Source organism: Sander lucioperca, chromosome 14 (genome assembly GCF_008315115.2).
Source record: "Sander lucioperca isolate FBNREF2018 chromosome 14, SLUC_FBN_1.2, whole genome shotgun sequence".
NCBI classification, from domain to species: Eukaryota; Metazoa; Chordata; class Actinopteri; order Perciformes; family Percidae; genus Sander; species Sander lucioperca.
In genome coordinates, this window is record NC_050186.1 from 5,997,876 (window position 1) to 6,025,060 (window position 27,185).

General features: G+C 44.1%; 2 protein-coding genes and 2 non-coding genes across 7 annotated transcripts in view; 1 reads left to right on the forward strand and 3 right to left on the reverse strand.

Annotated features, from left to right (window-relative positions):
- LOC118493085 (WD repeat-containing protein 62-like) overlaps positions 1-153 on the reverse strand; it is a gene marked incomplete at its 3' end in the record, with an annotated part of 13,503 nt that extends 13,350 nt beyond the window's left edge. Inside the window, exon 1 of the mRNA XM_035991615.1 lies at positions 133-153. Coding sequence (XP_035847508.1) covers positions 133-153 — 21 coding nt within the window. The remainder of the gene's footprint in view (positions 1-132) is intronic.
- A 156-nt stretch (positions 154-309) lies between these two features.
- The window catches only part of LOC116040045 (aspartyl/asparaginyl beta-hydroxylase), an 82,468-nt gene continuing 55,592 nt past the window's right edge, over positions 310-27,185 (forward strand). For 2 of the 4 annotated variants that reach the window (XM_031285272.2, XM_031285273.2), the window contains exons 1-8: positions 310-433; positions 3,897-3,932; positions 4,627-4,671; positions 9,734-9,763; positions 9,848-9,880; positions 11,232-11,267; positions 13,728-13,772; positions 16,680-16,760. In XM_031285272.2, the coding sequence (XP_031141132.2) occupies positions 325-433; positions 3,897-3,932; positions 4,627-4,671; positions 9,734-9,763; positions 9,848-9,880; positions 11,232-11,267; positions 13,728-13,772; positions 16,680-16,760 (415 nt within the window). In that variant the 5' untranslated portion in view covers positions 310-324. The remainder of the gene's footprint in view (positions 434-3,896; positions 3,933-4,626; positions 4,672-9,733; positions 9,764-9,847; positions 9,881-11,231; positions 11,268-13,727; positions 13,773-16,679; positions 16,761-27,185) is intronic. The other 2 variants (XM_031285275.2, XM_031285274.2) reach the window with 2 other exon arrangements.
- trnai-aau lies at positions 19,259-19,332 on the reverse strand. Its single transcript has one exon. It is a non-coding gene; the product is annotated as a tRNA-Ile (tRNA).
- Positions 22,793-22,866, reverse strand: trnai-aau. Its single transcript has one exon. It is a non-coding gene; the product is annotated as a tRNA-Ile (tRNA).

Consider the following 27,185-nt stretch of genomic DNA (forward strand, 5'->3'; position numbering starts at 1 on the left):
TGTGTGTGTGTGTGTGTGTGTGTGTGTGTGTGTGTGTGTGTGTGTGTGTGTGTCTTAATACCTAGATGTTACTGTAATCAGATCAAACTGTCAGTGTTTACATTTAGATCCTCCAGGTCAGAAAGTTTTCGCCTTAAAGGTATTACATTTCATTTGTTCGTTTGTCTTTCCGTAGGACTAAATAAGTGCTGTAACATCTTAAATAAATGTTTTGTGTGGGTAACGTTTAAATTAACTTTATCTAGTGTTTTTAGTGTCCTATCATAAGGGCTCTAAATGCAACAAATTGTTCATTAATATTTATTTATGAGAGTACAATCACAGATGAAATCACTAATTCTTCACTGCTCGATTTCAAACTGTCCGTGCTGTTTGTCAGTTTCAGAGAGCGGCCCCCCGCCTGTCCACCATGATGATGATGATGATGAAGAAGGTATGTAGTCTGTAACATGACGGCTAACAATAACTGATATTTCTTACTAACTGGTAAAGAGCCGCAGCTAAAGTGCGTGAGCTGCTGTGATGTTTGAATGTCACTCTTTTCCTCCTCGTTGCACTTCAGATTATTTGCTTGTTCTGTATTATCAGGTACACTTCATGGCCAAAACTATGTTGACAGCCTACACCAGTATTTCTCAAATGGGGGTACGTGTCCCCGTAGGGGTACTTTGGAGGACTGCAGGGGGTACGTGTCCCCCTAGGGGTACTCTGGGGGACTGCAGGGGGTGCATGTCCCCCTAGGGGTACTCTGGGGGACTGCAGGGGGTGCATGTCCCCCTAGGGGTACTTTGGAGGACTGCAGAGGGTACGTGTCCCCCTAGGGGTACTTTAGAGGACTTAAAGCAGCCATATTATGCTCATTTTCAGGTTCATAATTGTATTTTAAGGTTGTACCAGAATAGGTTTACATGGGTTAATTTTCAAAAAACACCATATTTTTGTTGTACTGCACCGCTCTCTCTCACTGCTGCAGATCCTCTTTTCAGCTGGTCTCTGTTTTAGCTACAGAGTGAGACCTCTTTTCTTCTTCTTCTTCTTCTGTACTATCTTTGATTGCACTGCACATGCCCAGTAGCTCAGATGTAGATCATGTCAGCTAGCTAGCTCTATAGACAGTAAAAGAAAGGCTGTTTCTACAACTTCAGTCAGTTACAAGGCAGGATTAGCTGGGAGACTTCTAAATGAGGGCGCACATGGAAGTAGTTCTTTTGTAGGTTATGGTGAACTTGTGTGTGTTGTAGCAGTGATTTGCTATTGAGAACGAGGTAGCGTGCTAGCGTTAGCATTAGCGTTAGCATGCTAACGCTAACGCTACGAGCTAATGGTTGCGGTTAGCCTGCTCGTTTCGGCTTGTGACGTCACAAGCCGTGCCGATTTAGACCAGCTCACCCAGAGACTGAAGGCAGGACACATTCAGAAACCGTATCTCACTCTAAACAGCATGGATGGATTTTTTTCAAAGTTTGTATGTGTGTGGAAGCACCAGAGACACAAAAGAACTCCCCAAATCCCAGAAAAAGTGATTTTTTTTCATAATATGGGCACTTTAAGGGGGTACGTGACATTTTTTGCAAAATGTTTTTCAGTTACAAGGCTGTAGTTACTTCTACTCGATTTTTTTTTTCTTCAAGTTTGTCAATTTTTTTATAGATTTTTTGTCGTTTTTGTGGCTATTTTTGAAGTTTGTCACCTTTTTTGAAGGTTTTGTCGTTTGTTTTGACCTATTCTTGCCTTTCTTCCTTAATTTTTTCGACTTTTTTCAAAGAAGTGTCTTGCTTATTTGAATTTTTTGTCATCATCACATCCCCTTCACCATACCCCCACATCATCACATACCCTTCACCATACCTAGAGATTGGCATGGGGTACTTTCCATAAAATCATCTCTCAATGCAAATCATACCAACTATTAGGCTAACTGACATAATACCATGCCAATCTCTAGGTATGGTGAAGGGTATGTGATGATGTGGGGGTATGGTGAAGGGTATGTGATGATGTGGGGTATGGTGAAGGGTATGTGATGATGTGGGGGTATGGTGAAGGGTATGTGATGATGTGGGGTATGGTGAAGGGTATGTGATGATGTGGGGGTATGGTGAAGGGTATGTGATGATGTGGGGTATGGTGAAGGGTATGTGATGATGTGGGGGCCAAGGGAACTTTATCAGGATGCATAGTATCCTGGATCCATGTAATAACTGGCCTTTCAAAATAAAAGTCTGCCTGCCTCTATAGGAATTTAACATAGTGGTGTACTGACTTATGCCCCCTGTATTTTAAGAAAGAACATTTATTTATTTACGATACATTATTCATTCACAAAACAAATTGGTGTCCTTAAAAGGTCGGATTTTTCCTCATTTTTTTAATTAAGGCATTAAGATCAATTTCTAAAAGATGATTTGAAATCGTCTTAGATTTTGGATATTGTAGTATCGTGATATGACTCAAGTGTTATCTGTCTGTGTGGTTTTAATGGCTGGATTACAGTAAAGTGATGCAATTTTTACCAGACTGTTCTAGCTTTTCTATGATTTGCCTTTTCCCACTTAGTCATTATATACACATCAAAAATGATTATTTATCAAAAATCTCATTGTGTAAATATTTCTTTGTAAGCACCAATTGTCAACCCTATAATATCGATATTGAGATATTTGGTCAACAATATCGTGATATTAGATTTTTTCCATATCGCCCAGCTCTTACATAGCCTGGCTCCGCCCTCCTACGTACTTCCGCTCAATTTTCATTTCCCTTCAGTACTCCGTCTGGGTTTGCGGTATATTCTTGGGGTTTCTCTGGTCAAATATTTGTAGGTCCAATCAGTGAACAGAGGGAGTGGCTGAGAACGATGACGTTGAGGACGTGCACTAGAAAGATGCGAGCGACCATTCCTTCCGTTGTGGCAGCAACGCTGCAGAATATCCAGATAAATATAAGCCGATATGTTGTCGGTCTCCCCTCTTGTTGCACATGCGCATGACATACGTTACGACCAAACGTTAGCGATTGGTTACGGCAGATCCAGAGTGGCTCTGGGCAGATCCAATAGTTTTAAACTTCAACAGAGTACCCGCCTTCAAGGACATTAACACTTGTCAATGGAGAGAGGCCAGACTCTCTGGACCAATGAAATGGACCAGAGTCTGGTAGGACCAGGCTAATGGACCAGAGTCTGGTAGGACCAGGCTAGTGTACCAGAGTCTGGTAGGACCAGGCTAATGGACCAGAGTCTGGTAGGACCAGGCTAGTGTACCAGAGTCTGGTAGGACCAGGCTAATGGACCAGAGTCTGGTAGGACCAGGCTAATGGACCAGAGTCTGGTAGGACCAGGTTAGTGTACCAGAGTCTGGTAGGACCAGGCTAATGGACCAGAGTCAGGTAGGACCAGGCTAATGGACCAGAGTCTGGTAGGACCAGGTTAGTGTACCAGAGTCTGGTAGGACCAGGCTAATGGCCCAGAGTCTGGTAGGACCAGGCTAGCTCTTACATGCATACACACAGAAATCGAAACATTTTTGACAAGTGACAAAGAACTAAAGAGCAAACAAGTTTGAGTCCGTTCCATAGTTTTGCTTCTGCTTTTATTCAGAATCAGAATCAGGTTTGTTGCGAAGTAGGAATATTCTTTGGTGTTTTTTTGCATCACAAAAAAAAAACTTATTTTAGGTTAGAGCGGCTTGTTACTGAGCATGAACCATGTTCAGGTGTCCACATACTTATGGCCATGTTGCGTACGTAGCAGACACTTTTATACACCAGTCTTTAAAGAAAGAGAGAGTCTGATGTCTGAATGCACACGTCGCCTTCCTGCTGCCTGCCCTCACTGTGATCAGCTGACATGATGATGTCACCGAGGTAACATTATCACCTGTCTGTGTCTGATCCAGTCTCTAGATCTCAGGATGTGGAGTCTGATATCCAAGGTTGGTCCTGCACTTAGTTCAGTGGCTGCTGCTGGATGTGAAGCTGGCTGCACGTTGAGAAACGAACATTTCAGTCTCTGCTTTTCTCTTCAGACTCTCAGCTTCACTCTGTTTAACGGCTGTAGGACTAATTATGATTACTGATCACATTACTGGGTGTGTGTGTGTGTGTGTGTGTGTGTGTGTGTGTGTGTGTGTGCGCGCGCGCGTGCGTGTGGGTCTTTGTGTGTCTGTGCGCTTGTGCGTCTGTGTGTGTGTGTGTGTGTGTGCGCGCATGCGTGTGGGTCTTTGTGTGTCTGTGCGCTTGTGCGTCTCTGTGTGTGTGTGTGTGTGTGCGTGTGTGTGTGTGTGTGTGCACATGCGTGTGGGTCTTTGTGTGTGTGGTTGTGTGAGTCTGTGTGTGTGTGTGTGTGTGTGTGTGTGTGTGTGTGTGTGTGCGTGTGTGTGTGTGTGCCTCTGTGTGTGTGTGTGCGTCTCTGTGTGTGTGTGTGTGTGTGTGTGTGCGTCTCTGTGTGTGTGTGTGTGTGTGTGTGTGCGTCTCTGTGTGTGTGTGTGTGTGTGTGTGTGTGTGCGCGTGTGCGTCTCTGTGTGTGTGTGTCTGGTTCTGTCTGTGTGTGTGTGTGTGTGTGTGTGTGTGTGTGTGTGTGTGTGTGTGTGTGTGTGTGTGTTAACCTGTGTTTTTTGGTATTTCCAGCTGCTGTCCCTCTCCCTCCGTTGGTGGAAGATGACTTTGTGCCGGGTCAGTAACAATTATTTTCACAGTCAATTAATCTGTCGATGATTTTGGTCTCTAAAATGTCCGAAAATGGTGAAAAATTTGAGACGACGTCCTCAAATGTCATGTTTAGTCCACAACTCAAAGATATTCAGTTTACTGTCACAGAGGAGAGAAGAAACTAGAAGATATTCACACTTCTGTCAGGTCCATAACGTCAAGAACAACACAGACAATAAAAGCTTTAAGAATTTATTGAATAAATTATGAATTAAATTTGGCGGTATGGCTCTGTTCAGAGGAGTCCTCTGACCTTTCATGAGCACCATGAAAAAGCAGTGAATCAGGGGACAGCAGCAGCATTAGGGGACGCTCACACAGTTTAATACAGGGGGAGTGTAATGGCAAAATTATATTTAAGCATGATTCTTTATATTCTTGTCTTATTTCTGTTTTACTTTGTCTCACAATGCTGAAAGTGAGTTTTTCTTATTCTCACATGTTGAAAGTAAGAGTCACAAAGTCTGGGAACGTAATGTGTACGCTGAACAGATAGGGACTACAAGATCACCCTAAAACTATCTGTTATTTCTCCGTGAATAGTTGAGACTTCTCACCTAGTTGAGATAACCGGGATGTCTAAACTTTGGGGTAGAAAGTGGTACCGAGGGGAAGAAGTGAGGTGGCTCCTGAATGTCTGACTATGTTTGATTGTAAGAAATGTTGTCATGTTTAGAAAGAGGGGGCATGTCTTTCTATCTCACTGGAGATGCATATATACTGTGTGCTTTTTCTTAAGCCTGGTTCACACGGGACGATTTTAAAATTGTCGGCCGATTTTCCAATCCTGAGAGACCCCACACACGGCGATAAAAAATCACGGTCTAACAGATTTGGTCGTACAGCGTGTGGTGCAACACATCACACACGAACCGATCTGACTCCCGAGCATTCCCAGGTCAGACGGGAAATCTCGCAAAATCCCTCGAGATCAAACGTGACTTCGGAGTAAACAATCATGGCGGATGAAGAGGATGCAGTGGCGATAGTTTGTAGTTTGTTTTTAACCGAAAAAAAACGTTATCAAAAGAAAAGGCGATGGTCAAAGAAGTGGAGACGACGCCAGCACGGACTATACTTGCTCTACTTATCTCCGACGTCCACCGGACTTTCTGGTGCGCCGTGCCGCCGGCTGTTTTGATGTTGTTTCCCGGTGCTTTCCTCGCCGCCTCGTCACCTCTCTTTCTGATTGGCTACACGCCACAGTCCACAGGCTGCGTGCTCGTTTGTCCCCGGGGTTTTCCCCATGTTTGATATCCCCGATTTGAGATGGGAGCGGTCCCGACGTCCTTCCGAGCAGACGAGAGCAGTCTTAACACACCACACACGGCAGGAATATCTGATCACATTATTTTACCATAATCAGAGCATCCTTAAGATTGTCGGAAGGGGGGAATCGGGGCTAAAATCAGCCTAATTATCCTGCCGTGTGAACCAGGCTTTATTTGTTGAAGAGACCTTTCACACCAGCGCTGCGTGCCTTTTGTGAACCGTGTGCTTCCTGCATTTGCAAATGTAAATAAATACTCAAAGACCAAACTTTGGTTTAATCCTCAAATCGTCCTTATTTGTTTCATCTGGTGTTTTTGATACGCACTCCTGCTGCTAACAAGAAAAACTTCCACTACAAGAGCTAAACTATTCCCCCATATGAACAGAGCAGCAACAATGACATAGAAGCAAATGCCACGTTATACACAACAAGGTGGAGCAGGGGAGGAGGTGGGTAGCAAAAAGCGAGGAACAAGCTAAAGTAGCAGCATTTAGGAGCAGCAAGCAGAAGGAGCAAACTGAGGGCGTTTTCACACATGAAAGTCCGAACCAAGGTCCGGACCATGGTTCATGTTTTTGTTACATTGTAACATTTGATCCGGTAAGTTTTGGTTTCACACTGCAGTTATGCAAGCGCACTAAAGATCTCTACGTGACAAAACTACGTCCTGCCGTCATCACATACGTGAGCTGCGTCTCCAGATACTTAGAACTGATTGGTTTGTAGACGGGCTTCCCGTCCTCTTGTATCCTCTCCCTGTGTCAGAGTTTTTTCAGCTGACTGCTGCTCTCTCCTACTGACTGCTGCTCTCCCCTACTGACTGCTGCTCTCTCCTACTGACTGCTGCTCTCTCCTACTGACTGCTGCTCTCCCCTACTGACTGCTGCTCTCTCCTACTGACTGCTGCTGCTCTCTCCTACTGACTGCTGCTCTCTCCTACTGACTGCTGCTCTCTCCTACTGACTGCTGCTCTCTCCTACTGACTGCTGCTCTCTCCTACTGACTGCTGCTCTCTCCTACTGACTGCTGCTCTCCCCTACTGACTGCTGCTCTCCCCTACTGACTGCTGCTCTCTCCTACTGACTGCTGCTGCTCTCTCCTACTGACTGCTGCTCTCTCCTACTGACTGCTGCTCTCTCCTACTGACTGCTGCTCTCTCCTACTGACTGCTGCTCTCTCCTACTGACTGCTGCTCTCTCCTACTGACTGCTGCTCTCCCCTACTGACTGCTGCTCTCCCCTACTGACTGCTGCTCTCTCCTACTGACTGCTGCTCTCCCCTACTGACTGCTGCTCCCCCATACGGCCGCAGCTCTTTTTGTTTTGTTGTGATGTTGAGAAGCGAGACACGGGAACTTTCTGGAGAATTTATTCAGAGACAAACGGAAACCTACACTGTACATTTACTACCACTTAACAAATAAACTGCTGATGTATTCTCAGCTCTGATAGCCGACAGCTGTCTGCTCTGAGCACATTCACCGTCACACTCTCATGTAGCCTACACACTAAGCACCGAGCTATTCCTTAAAGGAGCTTCCCCGGTCTTGTAACACAAGGAGAGCCTGCCAGAGCTTCTTCTATTTGGTCCGAAAGTCCGAACCATCCAAAAAATGCTTTCACACTATAAACGAACCGGACCATGACCGGTTAACCGAGACCACCTCTGTTGGTCGGACCAAAATTTGGTCTTTTGATCCGGAGCGTGGTCCGGGGGAGGTTTCACACCTCTAATTTTGGTTCGGATCAAACTGAAAAGTCCGAAAGTCCGGACCAAATGAGGTATGTGTGAAAACGCCCTGAGTCAGCTTAAGTAGCGCGCCCTGTTGAGTGTAGCCATTTAGCAGCGAGGGGAGTGACCAGCTGATGCGCTAATGTAGATCAGCTGCTGCAGATCAGCTGATGAGACCGTGTTGTTGACCAATAGCGGTTAGCAGCGTCTTGACTACCTGGCCTGCCAGAACTGACGCTGACGCTCAATTTAAAATGCTGGAATCACAGATTTTTTTTTTTGACTCAAACCGATTATCAAAATAGTTGCCGATTAATTTAATAGTTGACAATTAATCGATTAATCTTTGCAGCTCTACACATAAAAGAAAGACCTCAGTCACTTTCACAGAGTGAGGCATACAGCATAATACTTCAACACGGGGGAAAAAAACAGATTGGTGCATCCCTCGTAGTATTTGTATGTAGTTGTAGTAGTAACGTAAAATGGAAACACTCACGTAAAGTGCAATACTCTTGTCAGTACTTGAGTTACTTTTTTATATTCCATTCATTCTTCTGGCGCTGACACACCGGCCCGATTATCGGCTGTCTGACAGTCTGGCGAGGTCGGTGACTCGAGTCTGTTCGGTGTGTTCTGTGCCGTCGTCCGTCGGAGGAGCCGTCGGCTTTAATTTGGGCTGATTTGACTTGTTGAATCGGCCAGTGGGCACTCAGACTCAATGACCAATCTGATTGGTGGAGTGCTAGCCCTGGACTAGAATCAGTGCACTTATGTTAAAGCACTTACCAGAAACGTGGAGCGATATGAGTGACGAACGCCTCTCAAAATCTGACGAAAATCTTTCAAACTGACGTTTGTTGATCAAATAAACAGATTCAGTAACTGCACGGCCTATTTCTCGCTTAAAATGTTTTCAGAAACACGTTTCGTTGAACTATTTTAGTCCAATATGAGATCGTATTCTGAACAAGCCGCCATTATGCTCAGCTTTGAAATCCGGGAGCAGACAGACCCACGTGACGCGTTCGTCATTTCCGGTTTTCATTTTTTTAGATGTTATGGAGACGTATGACGTCTCACGCACGCACAGAACGTACGCTCAAGTCGGCGTCGCTTCCGTGTGATCTGAGGCACTTTTTGGACCTCGGGGAGCCGACTGATCAGTCCGACTGGCTTTCCATCTGCTGATTTCTGTCGCCACATTAAACCTATTTATAAAAGCCCCAGTGTGTAACGTGTTTAGATGTTCATTATCAAATGATTGTCCGTTCACAAACGTCTCCTTTTTCATGAATATTTAACCACCACCATCAATTCCAAGTATTCCTTTTAGCTTGGAATTTTACATTTGCGTTTGCATGAACTGGGGTAGACGCTCCATATTCATGCTCCATCTTGAAATACGTTAGCCGGTAAGGGACATACAGGACATACTGCTCCACCTTTCACGTTTTCGACTCACAGCTGCTGCTAACGGCTATCGTAGCTTCCCGGCCTTGAAGAAGGAAACATGGAGGACCACACGTATTCAAAATCCAAATTTCAGGAACAGGAGTCTTCTTCTTCTTCGCCCAGAAAAAGAAAACGGAGATTGAAAAGAGCAAGAGACCGGCGTCATCAGAAAAAAAGAGTGAACATTGGAGCTGCTTTGGACGCACACACCAAATCCCAACTAGTTAATTATCCTCCGGACCGCTGCAGTCTCCTTTTCTTTCTCTTTCCTTTCCGTTGAGTGGCGCTCGCGTGCCTGCTCGTGGTGTCCACACCGCTCTCCAACATGAACTCATGGATGTATTAAGAGAACGCATGAACTCCAACAACGACGGCTGATAGACGGCCTTTTGTACACCTTCGCTTTTTGAAGCGTGAAGGCTACCGTAGCTGCAATACTGCGTGGCGAGAGAGAGCTGATTGTGATATATGATCTCAACGCTAGATGGGAGTAATTCTTACACATTGTAGCTTTAAGAGAGTATGATAATCATCACTGATACATCTGCGTGTCTGTGTCTGTTACAGACGATCCTCGAGAAAGTCCACATCCTTACGGTGAGTAAAGTCTCCCCTTCTCCGTCCTCTGATTTTAATAAAGGTTTGTAGTTTTTATAATCGTTTCTCATCTCCTTGTTTCAGAGGATCAAACTGAATCCATCGACACAACCGGAGGTGAGACCTTCAACTACAGGATGGGATTTATTAGCTTTTATTCCAGTTAATCTCCTGATTAATCAACCTATTGTTTTCACCTGTACTTTTACAATTTCTCACGTTTTTGGGCTAAAAATCTAAATCTATAAAGTAACTAAAGCTGTCAGATTAATGTAGGGGAGTAAAAAGTAGAATATTTCACTCTGAGATGTAGTGGAGGAGAAGTAATAGGTTGCATGGGAAGAAAGTACTCAAGTAAAGTACTGGTACTTCTATTTTTTTTCTTAAAGTGCACATATTAGGCTTTTTGGCTTTTTCCTTTATCCTTTATTGTGTTATATATCTATTTTGTGCATGTTATAGGTTTACAAAGTGAAAAAAAATACTGTCAGGACACGCTCTCATACTCTGCTTCTGACTGGCTAGTAGTCCTTACCTAGGTACTGTCAGGGCACGCCCTCATACTCTGCTTCTGACTGGCTAGTAGTCCTTACCTAGGTACTGTCAGGGCACGCCCTCATACTCTGCTTCTGACTGGCTAGTAGTCCTTACCTAGGTACTGTCAGGACACGCCCTCATACTCTGCTTCTGACTGGCTAGTAGTCCTTACCTAGGTACTGTCAGGACACGCCCTCATACTCTGCTTCTGACTGGCTAGTAGTCCTTACCTAGGTACTGTCAGGGCACGCCCTCATACTCTGCTTCTGACTGGCTAGTAGTCCTTACCTAGGTACTGTCAGGACACGCCCTCATACTCTGCTTCTGACTGGCTAGTAGTCCTTACCTAGGTACTGTCAGGACACGCTCTCATACTCTGCTTCTGACTGGCTAGTAGTCCTTACCTAGGTACTGTCAGGGCACGCCCTCATACTCTGCTTCTGACTGGCTAGTAGTCCTTACCTAGCTACTGTCAGGACACGCCCTCATACTCTGCTTCTGACTGGCTAGTAGTCCTTACCTAGGTACTGAGCATGTGCGACTCCCAACAAAGATGGAACAGAAGTCTTTAAGCCTTTTTTAACATCGAAGGCAGGGGACTACAGATGAAAAATAGCCTTTTGGCTAATTCTGCTTTTTTTAACCCATGGGAAATCATGTGTTTTATTAAATTGCGCTGTCCCCTTCCATAAATAAACTAAACTGAAAACTGAAACTGAAGTGAGAGGTCTCACTCTGTAGCTAAAACAGAGAGCTCAACACACAGGGTGAAAAGAGGAGCTGCAGCAATGAGCAGTACAACAAAAATATGGTGTTTTCTGAAAATTAAACCATGTAAACCTATTCTGATATAACCTCTAAATACATTATGAACCTGAAAATGAGCATAATATGAGCACTTTAAGTAAATAAAGAGTGTTTCCTGTTGCAGTTCTGGTGGAGGAGCAGCTGCCAGAGGAGAGTGGAGGTGAGTCAGACACAGTAATGACATTTAAAGTGTAACTCTCACCAAAATGCAACCTAGGGTCTTTTTGTGAATGTACCCGAGTCAAACTTTCGTTTAAAAGCATATTTAGGACGGAAGCGCCACTTTTAAGATGTACCGTATTCTCGTTTTCGGTCAAATGGCCTTTTGAATGGGAGTGCTAGGGGCACTACTATGATCGCATCAAAATCAACATTTTTAAAACACTAAGAAGGCTCGACACAACATGACTTTGCTCCAAGTATCACCAGGGGCTCTACACATGAACTCAGCATTGAGAACATTGTTTGTGTTCACAGAGTTTACTAAAAAGAGAGGTTTTAACAACTCACTGTAGCTGTTGGTTTTTCCGCTCACTGTCCATCTCGCCAGTCAAAAAGAGTCGATCTCTGAATGCAACGTAACAGGGAGGAGAGTAAAGATGGAAAGCTCCTAAAGCTCAGTTCCGTATAAATGCACGGATAATTTGTTTTTTTGTCGTCAGTGTAAAACAATATTGACCTTATAGTTGAAAAAGGAGCCTCATATAAGAATGACATTTCCTCCTATGGAGTCCGTTCATTCACATTCTGAGAGCGGCACTTCAAAACCTTTCTCTTTAGTAAACTCTGTGAACACAAACAATGTTCTCAATGCTTTCGTTAAGGTGCAGAGTCCCTGGAGATACTTGGAGCAAAGTCTCATGTTGTGTCGAGCCTTCTTAAGGTGCTTAAACACCAACCAGACGGCCGACCGTCGGCAGTAAAGCCAGTCAGACTGATCAGTCGGGTCCTGAGGTCCAAAAAAGTGCCTCAGAACCCACTGAGGAGACGCCGACTTGAGCGTACGCTCTGCACGTGCACGAAACGTAATACGTCTCCATAGCAGCAGGCGGCGCTGCTCTGTATTATTTCCATTAACAGTCTGATTATTTCCCAGAAAATGTGAACCGGCAGCTGATTGGACGAACGCATCACGTGGGTCTTTTTTCTCAGCCAGACTGTCATGGCGGCTCGTTCAGAATACGATCTCATGTTGGACTAAAATAGTTCACCGAAACGTGTTTCTGAAAACATTTTAAGAGAGAAATAGGCCGTGCAGTTGCTGAATCTGTCTTCATTTCAGATCAACAAAGGTCAGTTTAAAAGATTTTCGTCAGATTTTGAGAGGCTCATCCGCTCGTTATTTCCTTGCCCTGTCTCCGACTGAGCATGTCAGGTCGGCCAAAATGAAGGCCGACGGCTCCTCGGACTGTCCGACGGCCGATAATCGGCTCTGTGTGTCAGAGCCCTTAGTGTTTTAAAGGAACACGCCAACTTATTGAGAATTTAGCTTATTCCCCGTATCCCCCAGAGTTAGATAAAGTCCATACATACCCTTCTCATCTCTGTGTGTGTTGTAACTCTGTCTGACGGTTCCACCGGTAGCTTAGCCTAGCACAGAACCTGCAGGTAACTGGCTCCATCTAGCCTACTGCCCCCAATAAGTGACAAAATAACGCCAACATGTTCCTATTTACATGTTGTGATTTGTAGAGTCACAGCGTGTACAAAAAACAACGTAACATGAGACACAGCCATCTTCTAACCGTACACAAACCGGGAACTATATTCTCAGGCGGAAGAATATAGTACTTGGGCGGAATGATTTGCTTTGCAGCAAGCCTGTTCCCGGTTTGTGAACGGTTAGAAGATGGCTGTGTCTCATGTTACGTTGTTTTTTGTACACGCTGTGACTCTACAAATCACAACATGTAAATAGGAACATGTTGGCGTTATTTTGTCACTTTTGTCACAATTGGGAGCAGTAGGATTACTGGAACCATTCACCTGCAGGTTCTGTGCTAGGCTAAGCTACCGGTGGAGCCGTCAGACAGCGTTACAGCACGCATGGAGATGAAAAGGGTATGTATGGACTTATCTAACTCTGGGGGTTACGGTGAATAAGCTAAAGTCCCAATAAGTCGGCGTGTTCCTTTAAAAATGTTGATTTTGATGCGATCATAGTAGTGCCCCTAGGACTCCCATTCAAAAGGCCATTTGAGCGAAAACGAGAATACGGTAAATCTTAAAAGTGGCGCTTCCGTCCTAAATATGCTTTTAAATGAAAGTTTGACTCGGGTACATTCACAAAAAGACCCTAGGTTGGATTTTGGCGAGAGTTACGCTTTAACTCTGTTGATTGGTTTTGTGAAATACGCTCATTTGCTTTCTTGCTGAAGAACGACAATTTAGAGATAAGATCAAAGTTTTTCCAGCCAAGCGAAAGCACTCATAGAGTCATAAAAACAGAGATACAAGTTGTTTTACAGCTCTGCTTGTAAACGTTATCCAGCGTTATCACTGATATCGGTCTTTGCTCTGATAATACGTGTTTTGAAGTGTGTCGTGTGTGATAATGACACTAATCTGAATCATTATTAGCCTTGATATTGTTTTTCTTTTTCTGTTTGTTCTGTCGCAGAGTCGGGACGAGACTTAACAAGCTCCAAATTCACACAGGAAGCAGGTACATTCACAGTCTTAAATATGGGTCGTCGTCGCCTTTAAAGGCTCTGACACACCAACCTGACGGCCAACCGTATTTTTAACCTATTTCACAAAAATAGTTCACTGAAACGTGTTTCTTAAAACATTTGAAGCGAGAAATAGGCCATGCAGTTGCTGGACAAAGGTCAGTTTGAAAGATTTTCGTCAGATTTTGAGGCTATGTTTAGACGGAAACGATCTGAAGAGAAAACGCAAAAGTGGCGTTGCGTTCTCACTTTTTATTCCGCGTTTAGACGAGAGTTTTGGGGGGGAAATCTGCGTTTATATGGTGACGCAGAAGTGTGTGAAATTCGATGTAGTATGCACGCCACACGGCTAGGTGGCACTGCCACACAACACCACCAAATCTGCACGCCTACGTAGAACCAAAGAATTTCTAATAAGGGAAGAAGTTCCACTCTCTCGTTACTTCCGGCTTCTGAACTGGTTGCAGTTCCACCAGAATTCCATATAGGGGGCGCTCACAGGCCAGTGCAGAATGAATGGGACTCTATGGAGCTATACCCCTCAAAATCCACTTTTCTCAGGATATCATTTTTTGTCTAGTAATTTGAATGTTGCATTTGAAAGGGGAGGCTAAGAAAATACACACTGCTTGGTGTTAGATTTTTTTAAAGTGGCTTTTTTGTTCTAAAAAGCCTTTTAAAATGTCGATGACGTCATACACATATACGGCCTGAGATACTGCTTTACGGCGAGCTCTGAGTCGCTTCCTTTTTTCTCTCGAGGCATCGACAACACAGCTGACAGGTTAGACTCTCCCTGTCAACACACGGGCTAGAAAGAGGTCTGCTAATGTTTTAAAGACCACGCCGAAATATTCACTCTGGCATTCTGGTTCTGCTTCGGATGCCGTCAAGCGGGATCTCCGAACGTAATCAGTCCTTCACTGACCAATCAGCATTCATTAGCAGAATGCTAGCGTGTTATGGGCAACAACGACTCAACCTGTAACAAATCGAAAGGACGTAAGTACTCGTTCATTCAACTGTCGACCTATAATCCATGTTGAACTTGCAAAAACTACAATCAGATCTGAGATTTCTCAACGACAATCAGGCGGAAGAGACAAATTTAGCCGTCTAGCTCCATAGACTCCCATTCATTTTGCACTGGACCGTGATCACCCCCAGTGGAACTCTGGTGGAACTGCAACCAAAGTAGGTACAATGGGGCTGAATAGGGAGTGGACTGGCTCTCCGTAGACCGGCTCTGGTAGAACCTTCCTTCTACTTCTCTCCTTAGTAGCACGAAACCAAAACATGTCGAAGCGAACAACAAAAGCTTGTCTGGAAAGACGAGGAGGTGGAGTTGCGTGTTTGTCTGATGATGACCGGCACAGTCGACCGTGATAAGCCACAGCACAGCACCCACGGGAGCACTACCAATATCCTGAGCCTCAGCACAGCACCCACGGGAGCACTACCAATATCCTGAGCCTCAGCACAGCACCCACGGGAGCACTACCAATATCCTGAGCCTCGCAGCCCTTCAGTGGCAGCGGCCAGCGGTCAGAGGAGGCTGAAGCAGACCCTCCTCTGCCCGCTGACTGCTGCCTCCCTCTCTCTCTCTTTCTCTTCATCCGTAACGTTGTATCCTACTCTGGCTCAAATGAATAGCCTACATGTGGTCATCGAACTATAACAACCTTATCCACATTGTCGAAATCATTTAAATATTGAGCCATTACATTGAAAATATTTGAGATAACAGGAGCCTATAATTTCTGTAGCCTACTCCGTAACAACAGACTAACTGGACGCCTTTTTCTCATCTCTCTCCACACCGCTGTCTTCAGACTTTTGCGTTTTTACCCTTTAGACGGGAACGCGACGGTGGAGCGTTTTTAAGATTTCCACTCTGGAGGGTGGTTTCACTTTTTTGCGTTTTTAAGCCCCAAAAACGGCGTCGCCGTATAAACCAAAGGCACACATTGCGTTTTCACCCGCGAGCGTCATCGTGTAAACAGGGCCTGAGAGGCGTTCGTCATACTCATACCGCTCGTCATTTCCGGTAAGCGTTGTAACATAAGTGCACTGATTCGCTAGTCAAGGGTTAGCGCTCCACCAATCAGATTGGCCATTGAGTCTGACTGCCCACCTCTCAGTTATACATGTCAAATCGGCCAAAATGAAGGCTGACAGCTCTTCCGACGGACGACGGCACGGAACACACCGAACAGACTCGAGTCACCGACCTCGCCAGACGGTCCAACGGCCGATTATCAGGTTGGTGTGTCAGCGCCTTAAGATACAGTTAAGGAAATCTGTCGGTCCAGTTTCTCGCTCAGTTTTTAAATGAAATTGAAGATCGTAAGTTCTTGAAATACCCCCGGGGGGCAGAGAAGGCAGAAGAATTTGATGACTGATTGTTAAACGTCCGGGGACATCAGCAAACGTTAAAGGGAAACTGGTATTTCTTTTTTAACCTGGACCCAATTCTCTCATGCCTCTTTTGTGAGATTTCAAAACGACTTCCTTTTCAGTTTTCAGAATGAGACTTTAGACAGATTAGACACAATAACAAACAGACTGGATCAAACAAAAGGTTAAGAAACCCGTTTATTTCTCTGTAGGGATCCTTTCCATAATGTAGTCAGACACTTAGAACAACAATCTGAGCCTGTCAGCGGCAACAACCTTTAGTGGACGTAAATTGACGGTTCGTAATTACATTTCTGCCCATTTTGCGGCTTCAGGGCGCTCCCCGTTGAGTACCAGTTTCTAAAAAATGTTGTTCCCATCAGTCAATTAGACACTAAAACATGGGAAAATAGGGTCCAGGTTGAAATATACTGAAGTTTGCTTTTAATTAGTCACTTTGCTCTGGAAAGTCACAGAGAAAGGTTTGTTCATCAATCTTTCAGAGCCAGATGTGGGAGCAGAAAACCCGTCTGAAGCACCAGTGGAGCCAGAACCACAGAAGGAAACAGCCAGAGAGACAGAGGGTGAGCACACACACACACACACACACACACACACACACACACACACACACACACAGACACACACACACACACACACAGTCAACCACTCACACACACACACACACACACACACACACACACACACACACACACACACACACACACACACACACACACACACACACACAGACACAGACACACACACAGACACACACACACACAGACACACACACACACACACACAGACACACACACAGACACACACACACACACACACACACAGACACACAGACAGACACACACACACACACACACACAGACACACACACACACACACACACACACACAGACACACACAGACACACACACACACAGACACACACACAGACACACAGACACACACACAGACACACGCACGCATACACACACGCGCACGCACAAGCACACACAGACACACACACACACACACAGACACACACACACACACACAGACACACACACACACACACAGACACACACAAAAACACACAGACACACACACAGACACACACAAAAACACACAGACACACAGACACACACACAGACACACACACACACACACACACACACACACACACAGACAGACACACAGACACACACACACACACACACACACACACACACACACAGACAGACACACACACACACACACACACACACACACACACACACACACACACACAGACACACACACACACAGACACACACACAGACACACACACACACACAGACACACACACACACACACAGACACACAGACACACACACACACAGACACACACACACACACAGACACACACACACACACACACAGACACACACACACACAGACACACACACACGCACGCATACACACACGCGCACACACACACGTATGCACACACCCAAGCACACACAGACACACACACACACACAGACACACACACACACGCGCACAAACAAGCACACACACACACACACACACACACACACACACATGCACGCACACACACACACACACACACACATACACGACACATGCACACACATACACACGCGCACACACAGGCACACACACGCACACACACAGACACGCACACACACAAAAACACACACACACACACACACACCCAAGCACAAAAACGCACACTAACACACACATCTCATGTAATTTGATGAAGATTGAAGATGCTCAAAGACTCTATAAACCAAATGCAGCGGTAAGCAGCACCACCTAGTGGCCGGTAGACAGATGACCATCGACGTCTATGATTCATAGTTCTCTCTGGGAGCCAGTAGTGTTCAGGGGCCCGTTTCAGGAAGGAGGTTTACCAAACTCTGAGTCTAACCCTGAACTCTGAAAACTGAGTTGATTTCAGAATCAGAATCACTTTATTCGCCAAATGCATCAGCAGACACACAGGAATTTGACATGGCAATCAGTAACACAGAGCTTGACAAACAATATGCTGTAGCGTCCCTTTTCACTACTGTTTAACTTATTTTACTATTTATTTAAATTTATTTTATCATTATTAATACGTACTGTGTATATATGTTTATACTTATATTGTTTATATCTTTTTATCCTTCTTATATTTGTATGTGTGACATGCTCCAACAACACCATGACAAATTCCTCGTATGTGCAACGTACTTGGCAATAAAGCCCATTCTGATTCTGATATATACGCATAGCTGCATGGACATGCTTAAACAATCAATAAAAAATAGTCCATAGATAAAATAGTAACGTTGGGGGGGGGGGGGGATTGATCACATTGATCAGCGATTCAAAAGGGAAATGGCTCTTGGAAAAAAGCTATTGAGGTGGCGTGAGGTCCTTGTCCTCATCGCCCTGTACCTTCTTCCTGAGGGAAGCAGCCTAAAAATGTCACTTGCTGGATGGGACTGATCAACAGCAATTTTAGCTGCCCTCTTCCTGACTCTGGCCTCATACAGGTCACTGATTGACAGCTGCCACTGTCCAGTCAGCCTCTCTGCAGCGCATTGTGCGCACAGCAGTCTGTTCTTCGCCTGGGCCGATGCTGATGCAAACCATACAGAAATGGATGTTGACAGAAGGCTTTCCACAGTGGCTCTGTAAAACCTAGACCGAACAGAGCTGGAGACGTTCAGTTTTGGTTAACTGCCTTAGTAAAAACATTCCACTGTGAGCCCTCTTAATAATAGAGGAACTGTTTTCCTCCCATTTCAGGTTGTTTGTGATGATAGTGCCTAAGAATTTAAATGACTCCACCTCCTTCACAACAGAGCTCTTGATGGTTAGGGGTGAGAGAGAGGAGGGGGGATCTGCGGAAGTCTATCACCATTTCTGTTACCTCTCCCTCAGGTTTGATTAACCTCTCCTTGAGTTCCCCTCATCTCACGGTTAACAAACTCAGAGCTTCCACTAAACCTGCTTTCTGAAACAGACCATGTTATTGATCTGTGAGACGTCAGTGATGACCCTGATTGCGAGTGTTGAGTCAAAAGCTGTCTGGCCCGTACGGGGATCGAACCCGCGACCTTGGCGTTATTAGCACCATGCTCTAACCAACTGAGCTAACCGGCCACAAAATCTCCCTGAAACAGCTGGGGGTCAAAAATCTGTGGCTGGAGAAAGTGTTTTGTACAGAGCCTCCCTGGAGTCAGCTGATTTAAAAAAAAAAAAAAAAACTAAACCGTGCGCATAGATTCATAATCTGTGCTCTCGGTTTTATAAACGTAAGCAAAATTAGAAAGATATTCACAGATTCAAACTTCTGGGATCAATTCTCTATAGCGAAATGTTATTAAATCACTAACGACGCATCTTTCCTAACGTAGTAAGGTTAACAACCAGCTACAAACTAATTTTCATCATAAGGAGCCGTCCTCCGACCTGGAGAAATAACATTATTGGTCTCTACGAGCAGCCGGCGGTGAGACGGCGGTCAGTCAGACCGGACGTGTTTAGGGACCATCTACAAACTACAACACCGACACAAAAAATATCTATTAATTTAATGTTTAAATAAGGTAGTGGCTCCAAACTTAGTTTTTAAAAGTAAGTGCTGTAGTACAACTACAAGGAGACAAGTTATAATTGAGATAAGTTTGGAGCCACTACCTTATTTAAACATTAAATTAATAGATAGTTTTGTGTCGGTGTTGTAGTTTGTAGATGGTCCCTAAACACTCGTCTCACCGCCGGCTGCTCGTAGAGACCAATAATGTTATTTCTCCAGGTCGGAGGACGGCTCGTTTTGATGAAAATGAGTTTGTAGCTCGTTGTTAACCTGACTACGGGGGGGGGGGGAGGGGTCACTGAAATGGGCCATTTGTGTGACGTCTTGTTGTGTTATTGAACCCCCCCAACGTAGCACAAGTAGACTTTACATTTCACAGTTACTGTTTCCCATCAGATTGTTTATAAAGACTTGAAGGCAGCTTTATTTCACAAGAGAGGGTGGAAAAAAAAGAGACCAGCGAGACATAGCGAGTGCTTTGTTGTGGCAGGAAACATTCAGCTATTACACCAACGCCCGGGCAGTTTAGACCTTGTGTTTGGGGTTTTAAAACTTCCTTGTGGCAGCTGTACGGGACTCTCACACCGCCTCAAAACACACCGGCAAGTCTGATCTCCGGTTACATGATTGACCACCATAGGCGCCGATTTATGTTTTCCTCCGTGGGTGCTCACGGGCGCACGCCCTTTAAAAAAAAAAGTAGTCCAATTCCACCTGTCTAGTAGCCTAGGCACACCATGACAGACACTCCACTTAGCACCAACTGCAATGTTTAATTTTAAATGAATGTAGCCTACTGGCAGTCTGGCACTGGGTGCTCAGTGTGTATCGCCGCCTATGTTGGCCACTACAGCGTGAGGCGGGGTTGCGTTTCTCCAAAAGTTGAGTCGGTCTCAACTTTTCACCACAGCCCCACTGCGTTGCTTTTAGAATAGAATAGAATAAATATTTATTTGGCTCACCAGACATACAAGAAAGATAAACATACAGACAACATCTCAGACATGACAGTTGAGTATAAATAATAATATGAAAAGAAGAAAAAAAGATATTAGGATAAAACAGAATAAATATGCTTAAATTCATTAAAATAGCAGCTCAATTTGATGTTGTCACTTGGTTTGGTTGAGGATACTGATGGCATTTGGAATAAAGGATTTTTTAAAAACACTTTTTGCCAGAGGCACTCTGAAAGCCTCCCAGACTTCAAGAGCTCAAACTGGCTGGAAAGAAGGTGTGTAGGCCTACTATCTGCAGTGATTTTCCTAGCTTTCTTCCTCATTCTGTCAGTGTATATTTGGGTCAGGTGTTTTTGGGGTTTTCCCACTATTTTGCTGGCCATTTTGAGTGTCCTTCCTCTGTCGCTGCCTAAACATACTACCCCCATTTAAAATTAATGGAAAGACCGCCTGACCGCCGACGCAGTCTTTGTGAACACGGGGTGCTGCAGGTTGTTGGGTTTTGACTCCCCCCCTACCGACAAAGTGACAGCCGCATACAACAGCCAGAGATTTTGTACAACAGCCAGAGATTTTGTACAACAGCCAGAAAGATTTTGTACAACAGCCAGAGATTTTGTACAACAGCCATAGATTTTTTATGACAGCCAGAGATTTTGTATAACAGCCAGAGAGATTTTGTACAACAGCCAGAGATTTTGTACAACAGCCATAGATTTTGTACGACAGCCATAGATTTTGTACAACAGCCAGAGATTTTGTACAACAGCCAGGGAGATTTTGTACAACAGCCAGAGATTTTGTACAACAGCCAGAGAGATTTTGTACAACAGCCAGAAAGATTTTGTACAACAGCCAGGGAGATTTTGTACAACAGCCAGGGAGATTTTGTACAACAGCCAGAGATTTTGTACAATAGCCAGAGAGATTTTGTACAACAGCCAGGGAGATTTTGTACAACAGCCAGGAGATTTTGTACAACAGCCAGAGATTTTGTACAGAAGCCAGAGATTTTATACAACAGCCAGAGATTTTGTACAAAAGCCAGGGAGATTTTGTGCAACAGCCATAGATTTTGTACAACAGCCAGAGAGATTTTGTACAACAGCCATAGATTTTGTACGACAGCCAGAGATTTTGTATAACAGCCAGGGAGATTTTGTACAACAGCCAGGGAGATTTTGTACAACAGCCAGAGATTTTGTACAACAGCCAGGGAGATTTTGTACAACAGCCATAGATTTTGTACAACAGCCATAGATTTTGTACGACAGCCAGGGAGATTTTGTACGACAGCCAGAGATTTTGTAAAACAGCCAGAGAGATTTTGTACAACAGCCAGGAGATTTTGTACAACAGCCAGGAGATTTTGTACAACAGCCAGGAGATTTTGTACAACAGCCAGGGAGATTTTGTACAACAGCCAGGGAGATTTTGTACAACAGCCAGAGAGATTTTTTACAACAGCCAGGGAGATTTTTTACAACAGCCAGAGATTTTGTACAACAGCCAGAGAGATTTTGTACAACAGCCAGAGATTTTGTACAACAGCCAGGGAGATTTTGTACAACAGCCAGAGATTGTGTACAACAGCCAGAGAGATTTTGTACAACAGCCAGAGAGATTTTGTACAACAGCCAGAGATTTTGTACAACAGCCAGAGATTTTGTACAACAGCCAGAGAGATTTTGTACAACAGCCAGAGAGATTTTGTACAACAGCCAGAGATTTTGTACAACAGCCAGAGATTTTATACAACAGCCAGAGATTTTATACAACAGCCAGAGATTTTGTACAAAAGCCAGGGAGATTTTGTGCAACAGCCATAGATTTTGTACAACAGCCAGAGAGATTTTGTACAACAGCCAGAGAGATTTTGTACAACAGCCAGAGATTTTGTACAACAGCCATAGATTTTGTACGACAGCCAGAGATTTTGTATAACAGCCAGGGAGATTTTGTACAACAGCCAGAGATTTTGTATTTTTTGTATGTTATTGATCTGCAAGATGTCACTGATGAAAGAGAGATGAACTCATTTGTGATTGTTAAATCAAAAGCTGTCTGGCCCGTACGGGGATCGAACCCGCGACCTTGGCGTTATTAGCACCACGCTCTAACCAACTGAGCTAACCGGCCATGGGAGTGCTGGCCAGATGGCTGTTAAAAAAAAAAAATGAATGGAAAGACCGCCTGACCGCCGACGCAGGCTTTGTGAACACGGGGTGCTGCAGGTTGTTGGGTTTTGACTCCCCCCCTACCGACAAAGTGACAGCCGCATACAACAGCCAGAGATTTTGTACAACAGCCAGAGATTTTGTACAACAGCCAGAGATTTTATACAACAGCCAGAGATTTTATACAACAGCCAGAGATTTTGTACAAAAGCCAGGGAGATTTTGTGCAACAGCCATAGATTTTGTACGACAGCCAGAGATTTTGTATAACAGCCAGNTTTGTACAACAGCCAGGGAGATTTTGTACAACAGCCAGAGATTTTTTACAACAGCCAGGGAGATTTTGTACAACAGCCAGGGATTTTGTACAACAGCCAGGGATTTTGTACAACAGCCAGGGAGATTTTGTACAACAGCCAGGGAGATTTTGTACAACAGCCAGGGAGATTTTGTACAACAGCCAGGGAGATTTTGTACAACAGCCAGGCAGATTTTGTACAACAGCCATAGATTTTGTACACCAGCCATAGATTTTGTACGACAGCCAGAGATTTTGTATAACAGCCAGAGAGATTTTGTACAACAGCCAGGAGATTTTGTACAACAGCCAGAGATTTTGTACAGAAGCCAGAGATTTTGTACAACAGCCAGAGATTTTGTACAAAAGCCAGGGAGATTTTGTACAACAGCCATAGATTTTGTACAACAGCCAGGGAGATTTTGTACAACAGCCAGAGATTTTGTACAACAGCCAGAGATTTTGTACAACAGCCAGGGAGATTTTGTACAACAGCCAGGGAGATTTTGTACAACAGCCAGGGAGATTTTGTACAACAGCCAGGGAGATTTTGTACAACAGCCAGGGATTTTGTACAACAGCCAGAGATTTTGTACAACAGCCAGGAGATTTTGTACAAAAGCCAGGGAGATTTTGTGCAACAGCCATAGATTTTGTACAACAGCCAGAGAGATTTTGTACAACAGCCAGAGATTTTGTACGACAGCCAGAGATTTTGTACAACAGCCAGGGAGATTTTGTACAACAGCCAGGGAGATTTTGTACAACAGCCAGAGATTTTGTACAACAGCCAGAGAGATTGTGTACAACAGCCAGAGATTTTGTACAACAGCCAGAGATTTTGTACAACAGCCAGAGATTTTTTACAACAGCCAGAGATTTTATACAACAGCCAGAGATTTTTTACAACAGCCAGAGATTTTGTACAACAGCCAGAGAGATTGTGTACAACAGCCAGAGATTTTGTACAACAGCCAGAGATTTTGTACAACAGCCAGAGATTTTTTACAACAGCCAGAGATTTTATACAACAGCCAGAGATTTTATACAACAGCCAGAGATTTTGTACAAAAGCCAGGGAGATTTTGTGCAACAGCCATAGATTTTGTACAACAGCCAGGGAGATTTTGTACAACAGCCAGGGAGATTTTGTACAACAGCCAGGGAGATTTTGTACAACAGCCAGGGAGATTTTGTACAACAGCCAGAGATTTTGTACAACAGCCAGAGAGATTTTGTACAACAGCCAGGGAGATTTTGTACAACAGCCAGGGAGATTTTGTACAACAGCCAGAGATTTTGTACAACAGCCAGAGAGATTTTGTACAACAGCCAGGCAGATTTTGTACAACAGCCATAGATTTTGTACAACAGCCATAGATTTTGTACGACAGCCAGAGATTTTGTATAACAGCCAGAGAGATTTTGTACAACAGCCAGGAGATTTTGTACAACAGCCAGAGATTTTGTACAGAAGCCAGAGATTTTGTACAACAGCCAGAGATTTTGTACAAAAGCCAGGGAGATTTTGTACAACAGCCATAGATTTTGTACAACAGCCAGGGAGATTTTGTACAACAGCCAGAGATTTTGTACAACAGCCAGAGATTTTGTACAACAGCCAGAGAGATTTTGTACAACAGCCAGAGATTTTGTACAACAGCCAGAGAGATTTTGTACAACAGCCAGGGAGATTTTGTACAACAGCCATAGATTTTGTACAACAGCCATAGATTTTGTACGACAGCCAGAGATTTTGTATAACAGCCAGAGAGATTTTGTACAACAGCCAGGAGATTTTGTACAAAAGCCAGGGAGATTTTGTGCAACAGCCATAGATTTTGTACAACAGCCAGAGAGATTTTGTACAACAGCCAGAGATTTTGTACGACAGCCAGAGATTTTGTACAACAGCCAGGGAGATTTTGTACAACAGCCAGGGAGATTTTGTACAACAGCCAGAGATTTTGTACAACAGCCAGAGATTTTGTACAACAGCCAGGGAGATTTTGTACAACAGCCAGGGAGATTTTGTACAACAGCCAGGGAGATTTTGTACAACAGCCAGGGAGATTTTGTACAACAGCCAGGGAGATTTTGTACAACAGCCAGGGAGATTTTGTACAACAGCCAGGGATTTTGTACAACAGCCAGAGATTTTGTACAACAGCCAGGAGATTTTGTACAAAAGCCAGGGAGATTTTGTGCAACAGCCATAGATTTTGTACAACAGCCAGAGAGATTTTGTACAACAGCCAGAGATTTTGTACGACAGCCAGAGATTTTGTACAACAGCCAGGGAGATTTTGTACAACAGCCAGGGAGATTTTGTACAACAGCCAGAGATTTTGTACAACAGCCAGAGATTTTGTACAACAGCCAGAGATTTTTTACAACAGCCAGAGATTTTATACAACAGCCAGAGATTTTATACAACAGCCAGAGATTTTGTACAAAAGCCAGGGAGATTTTGTGCAACAGCCATAGATTTTGTACAACAGCCAGGGAGATTTTGTACAACAGCCAGGGAGATTTTGTACAACAGCCATAGATTTTGTACAACAGCCAGGGAGATTTTGTACAACAGCCAGAGATTTTGTACAACAGCCAGAGATTTTGTACAACAGCCAGAGAGATTTTGTACAACAGCCAGAGATTTTGTACAACAGCCAGAGAGATTTTGTACAACAGCCAGGGAGATTTTGTACAACAGCCATAGATTTTGTACAACAGCCATAGATTTTGTACGACAGCCAGAGATTTTGTATAACAGCCAGAGAGATTTTGTACAACAGCCAGGAGATTTTGTACAAAAGCCAGGGAGATTTTGTGCAACAGCCATAGATTTTGTACAACAGCCAGAGAGATTTTGTACAACAGCCAGAGATTTTGTACGACAGCCAGAGATTTTGTACAACAGCCAGGGAGATTTTGTACAACAGCCAGGGAGATTTTGTACAACAGCCAGAGATTTTGTACAACAGCCAGAGATTTTGTACAACAGCCAGGGAGATTTTGTACAACAGCCAGGGAGATTTTGTACAACAGCCAGGGAGATTTTGTACAACAGCCAGGGAGATTTTGTACAACAGCCAGGGATTTTGTACAACAGCCAGAGATTTTGTACAACAGCCAGGAGATTTTGTACAAAAGCCAGGGAGATTTTGTGCAACAGCCATAGATTTTGTACAACAGCCAGAGAGATTTTGTACAACAGCCAGAGATTTTGTACGACAGCCAGAGATTTTGTACAACAGCCAGGGAGATTTTGTACAACAGCCAGGGAGATTTTGTACAACAGCCAGAGATTTTGTACAACAGCCAGAGATTTTGTACAACAGCCAGAGATTTTTTACAACAGCCAGAGATTTTATACAACAGCCAGAGATTTTATACAACAGCCAGAGATTTTGTACAAAAGCCAGGGAGATTTTGTGCAACAGCCAGGGAGATTTTGTACAACAGCCAGGGAGATTTTGTACAACAGCCAGGGAGATTTTGTACAACAGCCAGGGAGATTTTGTACAACAGCCAGGGAGATTTTGTACAACAGCCAGAGATTTTGTACAACAGCCAGAGAGATTTTGTACAACAGCCAGGCAGATTTTGTACAACAGCCATAGATTTTGTACAACAGCCATAGATTTTGTACGACAGCCAGAGATTTTGTATAACAGCCAGAGAGATTTTGTACAACAGCCAGGAGATTTTGTACAACAGCCAGAGATTTTGTACAGAAGCCAGAGATTTTGTACAACAGCCAGAGATTTTGTACAAAAGCCAGGGAGATTTTGTACAACAGCCATAGATTTTGTACAACAGCCAGGGAGATTTTGTACAACAGCCAGAGATTTTGTACAACAGCCAGAGATTTTGTACAACAGCCAGAGAGATTTTGTACAACAGCCAGAGATTTTGTACAACAGCCAGAGAGATTTTGTACAACAGCCAGGGAGATTTTGTACAACAGCCATAGATTTTGT